This window comes from Phocoena phocoena, chromosome 7 (genome assembly GCF_963924675.1).
Source record: "Phocoena phocoena chromosome 7, mPhoPho1.1, whole genome shotgun sequence".
Taxonomy (NCBI): Eukaryota; Metazoa; Chordata; class Mammalia; order Artiodactyla; family Phocoenidae; genus Phocoena; species Phocoena phocoena.
The window spans coordinates 82224457-82237603 of NC_089225.1; the positions used below are offsets into that span (position 1 = coordinate 82224457).

The 13147-nt window shown below is 42.9% G+C and overlaps 1 protein-coding gene across 1 annotated transcript in view; it reads left to right on the forward strand.

Annotated features, from left to right (window-relative positions):
- Positions 1–3938: 3938 nt before the first annotated feature.
- The window catches only part of FAM117B (family with sequence similarity 117 member B), an 85687-nt gene continuing 76478 nt past the window's right edge, over positions 3939–13147 (forward strand). The window contains exon 1 of the mRNA XM_065881060.1: positions 3939–4536. Coding sequence (XP_065737132.1) covers positions 3939–4536 — 598 coding nt within the window. The remainder of the gene's footprint in view (positions 4537–13147) is intronic.

A 13147-nucleotide genomic window follows, 5' to 3' on the forward strand; every position in this document is an offset into this window, starting at 1 on the left:
CTAAAACTATAGGAAGAAGAAAAAAACTACAGGAAGATAAACTTCTTCTCACAACCCATTCTCCTTTACCATTAACAAGATCATTTAAAATAGTTAAAGAAGCACAGAAGCTAATGAGCCTATCAATCAATAATTTTGTCTTCTGGAGTTTAAATACATATAAACCAATGCCAATATGTTGCTTCTTCAACTTCATATGGTCACATTTCAACTCTGGAGAGATAACGGAAAATTTTTATTTCGTTGATCCTTGAAATACATGGACTTTCTTCTTTTTTTTTTTTTATAGTGTTTATTTATTTTTACTTGTTGACAGTTTGCTTTATTTATTTATTTATGGCTGTGTTGGGTCTTCGTTTCTGTGCGAGGGCTTTCTCTAGTTGTGGCAAGCAGGGGCCACTCTTCATCGCGGTGTGCGGGCCTCTCACTATCACGGCCTCTCGTTGTGGAGCACAGGCTCCAGATGTGCAGGCTCAGTAATTGTGGCTCACGGGCCCAGTCGCTCCGCAGCATGTGGGATCTTCCCAGACCAGGGCTCGAACCCGTGTCCCCTGCATTGGCAGGCAGACTCTCAACCACTGCGCCACCAGGGAAGCCCGGACTTTCTTTTTAAACTAGCAAACTGAAGATCAATATATCACCTTGATGCACATTGTTCTGAATCTTCACGAACAGATAATGAAATCAAGGGCAAGAATAAATGATGCTTTTATGTATTGCCATTAAGACTTAAAAATGGACTGAAGAGTTCTAAGGTATCCAAGTGAGTTTTTTTTTTTTTAAGTATTCTTTGATGACTTCATACCTTCAGAGTTTCATTTATGTCATCATAAAAATCCTATAGTACAAAGGGGGCAGAAATGGCTAAGACCTGATTTAGTTGAAGTGGTCTCATTTGTTTGTTTAAAGATTAGCCCTAAACTAATGATTAAGCTATCAAACAAGACGAAAAAGAGGGATTTTCTGGAGCTGTGGCATTTGAGTTTCTGTAGGAAATATGACAGAAGCAAAACGTGAACTTGTGATTGAGCCAAGGACATTTTATTTCTTTGATCTAATGAACTTCTGTGCTGAAATCAGTACTTTAGCTCAGAAAAGCTAAACGTCTTTTGTCACCAACAAACAGGTCTCTAGTTTGGTGACGTCAAAAGTAATTGATCAGCAGCACTATTTACAATAACCAAGACATGGAAACAACTTAAATGTCCATCAACAGATGAATGGATAAAGAAGATGTAGTGTATATATGTATATAGATATAGATATAGATACACACACACACATAATGGAATATTACTCAGCCATTAAAAAGAATGAAATAATGCCATTTGCAGCAACATGTATGGATCTAGAGATTATCATACTAAGTGAAGTAAGTCAGAAAGAGAAAGACAAATACCATATGATATCACGTATATGTGGAATCTAAAATACAACACAAATCAACATATCTACAAAACAGAAACAGTCACACACATAGAGAACAGACTTGTGGTTGCCAAGGGGGCATGGGTGAAAAGTATTGGGAGTTTGGGATTAGCAGATGCAAACTATTATATGTAGTATGAATAAACAACAAGGTCCTACTGTATAGCACAGGAAACTATATTCAATATCCTGTGATAGGGCTTCCCTGGTGGCGCAGTGGTTGAGAGTCCGCCTGCCGATGCAGGGGACATGGGTTCGTGCCCCGGTCCGGGAAGATCCCACATGCCGCGGAGCGGCTGGGCCCATGAGCCATGGCCGCTGAGCCTGCGCGTCCAGAGCCTGTGCTCCGCAACGGGAGAGGCCACAACAGTGAGAGGCCCGCATACCGCAAAAAAAAAAAAAAAAAAAAAATCCCGTGATAAACCATAATGGAAGTGAATATGAACAAGAATATATATATATATTATACATATATATATATAAAACTGAGTCACTTTGCTGTACAGCAGAAATTAACACAACATTGCAAATCAACTATACTTCAACAAAATTTTTTGAAAAAGTAATCGATCAGGAAGCCTAAGACATTAGGGCTGCTGAACTCCCTCAGTTTAACTCAATAAATCTGTGTTGAGTTCCTACTTTGTGCAGGACAAAGCGGTAGACACAGCTTCTAGGACATCCTTATTTAAAGGCTTATCTTCTCTCTTACCCCTTTGTTTAAGACTAGCTTTAGCTCTCTGCATGGATCTTGTTGGCAGTTTCCTTCTTCCTGTCTGGGGAGAAGCTGCTTTTGTCTTCATTCCAGGTTGTGTGGATGGGTAATGATGTCAGGTCTATCTAGAGCACCAGCCAGCTTAAGGAAGGTCCTGGGATAAGGGCTTGCAGACTCTCTTTGTGGTAGAGGAGAGAGGAGGAATTCGTGATAAGCAGAGATGCGGGCCTCTGAATCACATGGAGCCTCAAAGTATTGAGTACTTTCTACGCACCACATTCTCATTTAACCCTTGGATGATAAACGGTTGTGTGAAGGAGATGGTATTGTTTAACTGCATTTTACAGATAAGGAAACTGCCTAGTGACTTATCCAAGGCCACAGAGTATGTGGTGGATCTGAGATAGGAATCTGTTTTCTACGTCCTCAAAGGCTCTCCACCACAGTGCATGGGGCCCACTAGAATTTCAGGTCCAGAGCAAATTATACTGGGCCCGCCACTCCCATGTTTTTACAAGACAAAATCTGTCTAGAATGTATATCTAATAAAGTAGTGAAGGGAAAACAGGTCATGGACAGGCAGTTTATAGCCTGAGAAGTGAGTATGTGGGCTATGGGCCCACCTTAAAAAAATTTTTTTTGTCTTGATAAGGAGCCTCTAAGGTTATTTTAGAACTAGTGTTACTGAGTTCTTGCCCATAGTACAAGGACCTGTTTTCTCCACTAGATAAAAATACGAATGGCTGGTCCAGTTTTGTCTCAAATAATGATCGTGAGGATAAAATAAGGCCCTTTGAAAACTATGGCACTTAAAGTTTTAGGCAGCAGCATCTTTCCAAGGTATCAGGGAACTGTGAAGTAGCTGATTAAAATAAATTCTTGATTACTTGAGATACAGGAGATACAGCAGTAGCATTTGGTAACTGGACTTCATAGATACGATCTAAAACCGCATTCAAACCAGCAATTTTAATCTTTCTGAGATTTGGCTCTTTGTAGAGCTTAAAAAACAAAAAAAAGACGAGGCGTAAAATGCCAGTAAGATTAATTAAATTTCTTTTCCTTTGAGCCCTGTCCAAACGTTGACGGAATTAGGACAGAACACAAAGATCAAGAAAAAAAAGCCAGAAAGAGACGCACGTACACGGACTGTGCCAGTCAATACTGAGGTAAGGAAGTGAGTTTTGGGGGAAAGACCTCAGACTTCCCTGGGGACCGCTTTGCTTCGGGACAATTCCCTTTGGCAATATTCCAGAATCTGAGTCCCCAAGGCTCCCCCCAGTGGGAAGGGGAAGATGCGCATGGCCAGGCGCGCGCGTACGCGTGTACACTCACGTGTACACTCACACACGCGCGCGCGCACCCTACACATACACTCAGCCTGTCTCCTCCGCTCCTCCTCCCCCCGGGGGGCGGGTCTCTTTCTCTTTAAAGAGCAGAAGGTCTCCTCGCAAACCCAAGCTCTCTAAGGCCCCGGGGGCCCGGGGCCCGAGCTGCTTGCAGCCAATGGGCGCGGTGGAGCGGCTCGAGCGCGGCTGACGCTGCACCAATGGGCGTTCGCGGGGGGCGGGGGCAGTGGAGGAGACACTATTGTTGATGAGGAGGAGCGGCAGCGGCGGCGGCGGCTGCACCACCTCGTTGCTGCCGGTCGCGGCCCGGGCGCCCCCCGCACCCCGGACTCCGGCTTCGTCACCCGGTCGCGGGGACCTTCCATCCGGTCTCGAGAATCCTCCCCTTGCAACCCAACAACAACAAAACCCCACGTCTCGCCCAGTCACCGGGGAGGGGGGGGACCATGTCCCAGCGGGTGAGGCGCAATGGGTCCCCCACGCCGGCCGGCTCCCTCGGGGGCGGTGCGGTCGCCACGGCCGGGGGATCCGGGAGCCGCCTGCAGCCCATGAGGGCGACGGTTCCGTTCCAGCTGAAGCAGCAGCAGCAGCAACATGGCAGCCCCACGCGGAGCAACGGCGGCGGCGGCGGCAACAACGGCGGCTGCTGTGGTGGCGCCTCAGGCCCCTCGGGCGGCGGCGGCAGCAGCGGGGCCCCGCGCACTGCCTCGCGCAGCACAAGCCCCACGCGGGGCGGCGGGAGTGCGGCCGCGCGCACCAGCCCCACGGTGGCCACGCAGACGAGCACGTCCTCGACGTCCACGCGAGGCACCAGCCCCACGCGCGGCGCCGCGCCCGGGGCCCGCGGGAGCCCCCCACGGCCGCAGCCCCCGCCGGCGCTGCTGGGCACCGTGTCGTCGCCTTCCTCGTCGCCCACCCACCTGTGGACAGGCGAGGTGAGCGCGGCCCCACCCGCAGCCCGCGTCCGGCACCGGAGGAGGTCCCCGGAGCAGAGCCGAAGCTCCCCGGAGAGGAGAAGCCCGAGCGCCCCTCTTTGCAAAGCAGGTACGTGCTGGGGGCCGCGCGAAGAGGGGAAGGCGACGGCGGGAAGGGGTCCCGGGCGCGCGCCGCTACCGCGCAGGGACTGCGGCGCTGCCGCGGAGCCGGGGTGGCCGGGGGGCGGGGCCGGGGCGGGGCCCGGGAGGTGCGGCCCAGCCTTGTCCGGGCCATCCCCGCGCCCCCTGCGCCGCTCCCTCCCCGGCCGTCTCATTCATGTCTCAGTCGGCCGTACGTTGGTGCCCGTCCCTGGAGGTGCAGCCGCTAACATTGTGCTTGGCCTGATGTGTTAATGATAAACCTGGGTTTCTGGCCGCCCGCTGGTTACTCCTTACCCTCCCTTGGGGGTGAGGCTGAGTGGTTTGTCACTTCAGTGACATGGTTAATGTCAGTATAGCACATATCTGCTGCTAAGTATTTCTCTTTCACAGAACAGTTTCAGATTTGGGGGATTTGAGTGCACTAGCATAGCAGGTTTGGTTGGGGTCCCTGAACAGACATGGGGCTCGGAGCATGTTAGCATTTACTAAGATTTGCTAAGTGGGTAGCAAGAAGTGAGAAGTAAGTTAAGCAAGATTCCTTTGGGGGTTTTATGGGCTTTGTATGAGGCTCTGGTGTATGTCTGTTACACTGATTTTGTGTTTAGGATGAAAACCATTTTTTTTTTAAAAAACAAGATCCAAGATTTGTCTCCTTGTTATTACTTTAGGGACCTAAAAATTGTTTTTCTCTAGACTTGGGAGCTTTTTTGGGGGAAAGTCCTGAATGGAGCTCTTGGGTTCCTTGGGAGTCATTCATAAAGAGGAACTCAAAAGAGGACTTCATATTGTGCAAATGGAAAGAGAAAAAATTTATCATCTGATTGTCTTCGTGTTAGAATCCACTGAAAAGAGAAATGGGTGGTTTTTAGCTTACATATTAATGCTGCCAACGTATACCTTTGTCTTTCACTGTCTCGGGAATTTCTGTTAGAATCTTTAGGCAGAATGACTGGATGTTTCAGGAAACGTAGTACAGTACTTCCTAACGAAATAGAACAGATGAAGTGGCTTCAAGGGTTCATTCAAAAAATGCAGGGAGTGCCATGAGTCTTTTCTACTGTTTATTTTATCAAAGATTTTAGACAATGGATATTTTCTGGGGAGAGAATTGCCCTGAAGAATGATCAATAGTGTTTTCTGACTAGAAAAAGAATGCTGTTTTAAACCTTCTGAAAATGCAAAATGCTTTTTTTAAACTTTGTTAAAAGAACCCCCTCCTCCTCAAATAATAGCTATTGCTTACTGAGCTCCTCCTTATGGTGGATGATTTACCTACAGGATCTCATTTTAACTCTCACAGGAGGTTTTGAGAGGTGAAGTAACAAGTGGTGGAGTGGATGTTAGGTACTCCAAAACCATGTCTTTTACATTATATCAAGGAGGTAGCTTGATGTGTAAGATAGAACCTGGGAAATACATAACATACCAAAGTGACATATGTGTTTAGGTTTTGAAGCAACTCTTAGAGGTATCTGGTGGACATAATTGCTTCAGTTTGCCTTCAACCTTCTGGAGCTGACATTGTGTGGCAGGTGGAAGGGAAGGAGAGCTACTTAAGTGGGCAGTTAAGATGGAGGAAGGAGGTGGTGACCCCAGTCTGATAACAGAATCTGGCTACCCTCTCAAGTATTTGATCTTTAAAGAAGGAGCAACCTGATGAAAGCTGGGTTAAGTATTAGCAGTGTGTGGAGGAAGGTGCTCTTTTCTTCTCAATGCTAGAAGGGCTTTATTTGCTGGGATCTCGGGCTCCTCCTGTGCCCACTCTTCATGTTTTCCAAAGCGTCTTTCCCTCCGATCTGTCATTCCATAGAGTATTCATGCTGTAAAGTTGATGCTTCTCATTAGCCCTCTCACTCCCCCCACCAAAAAAACCCCAGAAAAATAAAACCTCTTTTTTCTCCAGTGCAGCACTCTCACCTAGGTGTGAAAAGGGATACTGCCTGTTACTAAGTTATATTGAAGTGAATGTCTGATCGCTTCCTTCCCAGGAATGTGTTTTTGTTTCACTCTAGTGAACTTCCATGCAGAGTGGGACAAATGTTTTCTGATTTTGTCTTCATAGCACAAGCTAGACCATTTGCTGTTTTTCTCAGACTCAATCTGGAAGAAAAGGAGAATCTTTTAAATTATGAGACTCCCTTTTAAACATTAAAAAACATTTTTTTCTTATTTTTTAATTGAAGTACAGTTGATTTACAAAGTTTCAGGTGTACAGCAGAGACTCCCTTTTTAAAATTTAAAACATTTTTTAAAATATTTATATTAAGTATTTATTTTTGGCTGCGTTGGGTCTTCATTGCTGCACTCAGGCTTTCTCTAGTTGCAGCGAGCGGGGGCTACTCTTTGTTGCCGTGCGCGGGCTTCTTATTGTGGTGGATTCTCTTGTGGAGCATGGGCTCTAGGCATGCGGGCTTCCGTAGTTGTGGCTCGCGGGCTCAGTAGTTGTGGCTCGCAGGCTCTAGAGCGCAGGCTCAGTAGTTGTGGTGCATGGGCTGAGTTGCTCTGTGGCATGTGGGACCTTCCCGGACCAGGGCTTGAACCTGTGTCCCCTGTATTGGCAGAAGGATTCTTAATCACTGCGCCACCAGGGAAGCTCTGAGACTCCCTTTTTGATTGAAGGAGATTACTGCCAGTTTGCAGCCTCAATGAAATGTAGACATGCTTATTGGTAGAGAGCAAGGGCCTACCTTATGAAGTAAACCTCATGTAACTCAGATTCCAGGGTCCATCTGGATCAGGTTGTCAGCTTCTAGGTGTCTATAGGATGAATTGGATGCCCTAATCTTTGTTAGGAATCCAGTCTGAAAGTCCCCTATTTGAAGATCTCAGGATCTTTGGGGGGGTGTCCCTATTCAGTCAGCTCCCTACCCAGTTGCTTTATTTCCCCAGGGTTACAGCTAATCATTAGCTAATAGAGAACTTCCTTCACTTGATTTATTACTTTTTGGAAGTAGTTTCAAGCCCAGTGAAAATAAGTGGTGTTTAGAAATGTTAGTAAATAGAATAAAAGGTGGAGGAGGGCAATACATTTTATCTTCTATGTCCTGGGTGCTTTACGTATGTTATATATTAAAATAGGATTATCGTCCCATTTTGTAAAAGAGCACAGGGAGCCTGCCTAAGATTACATAGGTGGTAAACGACAGAGGGAGACGCAAGAGGGAAGAGATATGGGAACATTTGTATATGTATAACTGATTCACTTTGTTATAAAGCAGAAACTAACACACCATTGTAAAGCAATTATACTCCAATAAAGATGTTAAAAAAAAAAAACCCAGAGTATTCAATATAAGTTAATCCAAGCACCCATTCCTGACACGTATCTTAAACTTCCCACCTTCAGTGCCTGCCATCTACACGGAAAGTGGTTTGTCGTAAGGAACTGAGATATGCTTAGAAAAGGTAACTAGGCAACGGTGTTAACTGTAGATAAAATGGTGAAGAAGACAAAGTTTTTATGCCTTCCCTTCTTTTACCTGACTTTGTCTTACTCTATACAGTGTCAAATAGATATATTACAAATAGGTGGCATAAAGAGGATAGGAGTATAGGCTTTGGGTAGACATTCTGGGTTTTAATACCGTGTTCCACCACTTAGAAGCCATGTGATGTGGGGAAGTGATTAACTTTCTAACCCTTAACTTTCTCATTTGTAAGGTGATAATGATATTTACTTCATATGGTGCTGAGGATAAAATGAAAGAAAATTGAGAAATACTCAGCACAGTACCTCAGTATAAAAGTTAGCTATTGTGTATCATACTAGTTTTGCTTCTAGTTTTAGTGGATGTAACATAAATTGCCAGTGTAGGCTTAGTTTTCATGGTCATATGAAATTTCGAGTTGCAAAGAACATCCAGAACTGTTTCTCAGCGTGTGGTCTGTGCCTTATCTGTACCAGATTCACTCAGGGTCTTTGTTAAAAATCCAAGTTCCCAGACCCTACTCCAGACCTTGAAAGTACCCCCTCCACACACACCCCGTTGATTTTGCTGAACTCTAAATTTGAAAAACAGTCACTAGAAGCACTGAAGGGAAATAGTTTGAAAACTCCTCATTAGAGAAAAGGGCATTAGTACAGTGTGTATAAAAGTTATTTTTGCAGTGTGGCTGGCTGATAGGTAGATAGAAAGTTGTGTTTTTGCTAATTTCCCCCTTACTTTGATGTATTATGTTGTGTATGAATTTGGTTGTTTATTGAGGTGGGGGTGTGGCAAGAGCAGCAACAAGAGATGGATTTCTCTGGACTAATAATCAGGAAGTAGTATAACAGACCTTCAAATTTGCAGCATCTTAGACTTCTGCTTTCTAGTACTTTGTGAAGTACACAACTTTAAGAATTAGGTGTTTCTCTAACATTTGAAGGATTGCTGGTAACTTCACACATTCAGGGGAATCCTTTTGGTTTATAGTATTTGTATTTTACAAACACTGAAGTTGAGGCAAGTAGAAACTTACTATTAATTCAGCATCTTGGCTAGTAGAGTTTGTATTGAATTAAGTTCAATTCTGTAAGCTTTGATTGAAGAATGTAAAAGAGAGAACTCCAGAGACTCACAAACCAGTCATGTAAGATAGGTTCATAAGTATATAATATGAGTACTTTGGGCTCATAGAGAAGTGAGTAATTCTGTGGGGAGTGGGTATAGAAGTTCTGTCAGAGGAGATGGCTTTTGCTTTGGGTTGGAAAGAGAGGAACAGAACTTTACAGCTGGATCATAGAAGTGTGAAAATATACATATCATATTCAGTCCTGTGTCTTAAAATGTAGAGTATAGGATGTTGGGGAGAAAAGAGAGCAAGCAGTCAAGAAAGAGAGTAGAAAGGTAAGTTTTCAGAATGGCCTTGAATAGAATATATGAATGTATCCCATGGATAATACCTCTGGAGCCAGATTGTCGGAGTTCAAATCTTGGCATTACTGCTTACTTAGTAGTAGCTATTTAACTTTAGGCAAATTCACTTCACCTGTAAAATGGGGATGCTGACTAATAGTACAGCTGACCCTTGAACAAAGCAGGTTTGAATTGCCCTGGTCCACTTATATGTGGATTTTTAAAAAATAAATAGTACTACAATACATATGATCCAAACTTGGTTGAATCTACACATGCGGAACTGTGGGACCAGATGGCTGAATCTAAAGTTATATGCGGATTCTCTACTATGCAGAGAGTCGGTGGCCTTAAACCCTCGTTGTTCAAGGGTCAACTATTAATATTTTACAATAGAGGATTGTTAGAAAGATAAAATCTTTGTAATCCCTCTGTGGGTGTAGGAAGGAATCTCTTGATATTAGCTATTTTCACATCATTTTTATCATCCTCATCATGCAAGGGTTGAGATATTAAAAGTTAATTTGTTATATTAGTGGTATTTATATTTTTGGAATGCATAGTGTTGATAAATATTTAGAATGAATAGGCTATGAATTTGACATGGAGAAGACTGTAGGATAGTAACTCACAATGGCATCGAGCACATGAATTTAAGAGCTATGGCAGTGGGAATGGCAAGGATAAAAGAGATTGAGGAGACTTGGATTCAGTACAGTAACCTGTTGGATGTAGGGACTGAGAAAGGAGGAGTTGAGGATAATAGTTGCTTATCTTAATTGAGATAAGCAACACAGTGAGGAATGCTGGTTTGGGAAGAGAACAGTGAGTCCAGTTCTGGACATACTTAGTTTGTGCTCTCAAGACATCCAGATAATTTTCTAAATTGTGGCAAATATAGTTTTAGAACTTGGGGATACAGATTGGAGGCAGAAAATTGGCACTCATTTATTTCGGCTCAGTAAACATTCGTTTAACCCATACTTTATGCTAAGCATTTGCACGTGGGCAGTACTTGAAATGACTAATCACTAGGATGGATAAGATGATAGGAGAATGCTGAGGATACAACTCTGGGAGAAAACAAGCATTTTAAGGGTAGAAAGAAAAGTCAATGAATAAGCCTGAGAATGTGGTGGTAGAATAGTGTTGGGAAAGCCAAAAGAAAGATTTGGATTTCAAGGAGGAGATGATAAAGATTTTCAGATTCTCTGAAGATAACAAGTATGCTGAGCCTGGAGAATAGACTTTGGAATTTGGCATTTCGGGTCCCGCTGCTGACCTTTGAGTAGCATGTTGGATGCACAAATCAGATTAAAGTGGTGGGTGAGGAAGTAGAGGTAATGATTATAAATTACTTTTTTGTTTTTAAGATTTTTTTTTGATGTGGATCATTTTTAAAGTCTTTATTGAATTTGTTACAATACTGCTTCTGTTTTATGTTTTGGTTTTTTGGCACGAGGCATGTGGGATCTTAGCTCCCCGACCAGGGATTGAACCCACACCCCCTGCACTGGAAGGCGAAGTCTTAACCACTGGACCGCCAGGGAGGTCCCTAAATTACTCTTATGGAGTATAAATTACCCATATGTCACTGTAAGGAAGGAATGTGACAAAACAGGATGAAGAATTGAGCTAAGTTCGTTTGTTTATAGGATGGGGAGAACTTCAGCATGTTTTATAGGTTTGGGGAAAGGATTCACAGGAGAATGAACGATTGCAGATTCAAGAGAAGGAAATAATAGATGGAGCAAGGTCACGGAAAATGTGAGAGGCAGTGGAATCCAGCACATGGTGTAGTCAGGAAATCTCAGAAACGACTAAGGTCACTTCTTTCTCTGAGGATGGAGAGGAGGTAAGGGTGGGTTAAGATAACTCAGCAATAGACAAGAGGGGAATTGAGAAAGTAAGCTACTTCCATCTCCAAACTACTTAAAGAAATAGCATGTTTGTCAAATACTGTATTTTAAAATTTAAATTCTATTTTTATCAAAGTACATGTATATAATTTAAAATGTCATATGGCACTAAACTTTTAATCAAATAAAGTGTTTCCCTGCCACATCTCTCTCCACTCCCACTTTTTGCCTCCTAGAGACAGCCACTTTCACCTCTTAGTGGTTTCCTCTGGTGTTTACCTACATATTTCTAAATAACATACTGATACTGATTCAGGATTTCCTTTTTTAAAATTAATTAATTAATTAATTTTTGGCTGCGTTGAGTCTTCGTAGCTGTGTGTGGGCTTTCTCTAGTTGCAGTGAGCAGGGGCTACTCTTTGTTGCGGTGCACGGGTATAAATACCCTCAAAGTTTTCTTTTGCTTTCTGCATCGTCCTCAGAGCCCTTTTGGTCTTGAACTTTGTCTTTCATGTTAGAACCTTTCCTTAGTTTTCTGTTAATATTTAAATAAGACACAAAATTGCTGATTAGGTTTTCAGTCTGTCTGGGTCAGGCTGGTAGACTGGAGGATCTTAAAGTAGAACAAGGATGCTGGGTCTCTCAAATGTAGTTTTTTTCCCTTCTCTTGGGCCAGTTTCCCCTGGGTAGAGTCCTACAACATCAGGCCTGAGGGTATGTCTTGTGCCCTTAAATACAGAGCCTGTCTAGTTAATCTCTCTCACGCAGTTTCTCCCAATCTTTTTGCTCTGGAGAAACCCTTGGAATAATTTCCGTTTCTCAGGGAACCCCTGCATTAGTGATCAGTAAGTTGAGAGATGATAAAGTAATAGTGCTGTTCTGAGTACAGACTGATTTCTCTGTGGATCTTTTTATTTGGCCAATTTATACGCTTATTCATTTTGTATAGTTTTCACCTCTACCCTTCTTGGACAAAAACATAGTTAAGCTTAGCTTACCTTTCTTGAAATTAATTCCTTTTTGTAGATTTTCTTTTATAACTCATAAGGCAACCACAGTATGTTGTGATTAAATAATTGGCTTAAGCCAAACGGGATTTAAGTTTTCTAAAGGTAGGCTCAGTAGATTTAATTTAAATAAAGTTAGTAAAGTTATTTTGTTACAGTGTGAAAATTTATTGGCAAGGTTGTACAGTAAAGCTACTAAAGCCTAAGCCATTGTTTAAGAGTTTGAAAATTTTCCTTGAGTAAATTGCCATGTCTCAAATATAGGTTTAGCAGAATTATTGTGCACATATGTTGATTTCTTGACCTCATTTGTACTCTGTACATAAAAATTGATATTTAAGAAATTTATCTCTTTAAGGTAAAACGTGTTCTTGGGTTGTGTGTGTGTGTTTTCTGTACATATAGTCAGTTCTGAGTTGAACTTGAAATAAGCACACCCACATTTCGTTTTCAAATGAAATGAAACCTTTCTTTCCTAGCTCTTGATGTTTGTTAAACAAAAAGTTTGTTTATTCATATAAGAAGTTGAAAATGCAGCAAGTTATTCATTGCTTTCCTGTGAATGACAGGATACTTTTCTTTCCACAGAAGCCTGGGACTTGTATCAGGGCAGATCAGGAAATCTTAATTTGAGTTTATAATCGGACTGCATTTAGACTGGTACCGCTTAGACATCTGCTTTCAAAACTTCGTTGAAACCTCTTTTCTGCTGTTGCCTCCTTTCCTGTCTGTTGTCCTTGTGAGTTACACGTTTTTATTCCTTCAGTATTATTTTAAATTTATTTATTTTATTTATTTTTGGCTGTGTTGGGTCTTCGTTGCTGTGGGCGGGCTTTGTCTAGTTGTGGTGAGTGAGGGCTACTCTTCATGTGGTA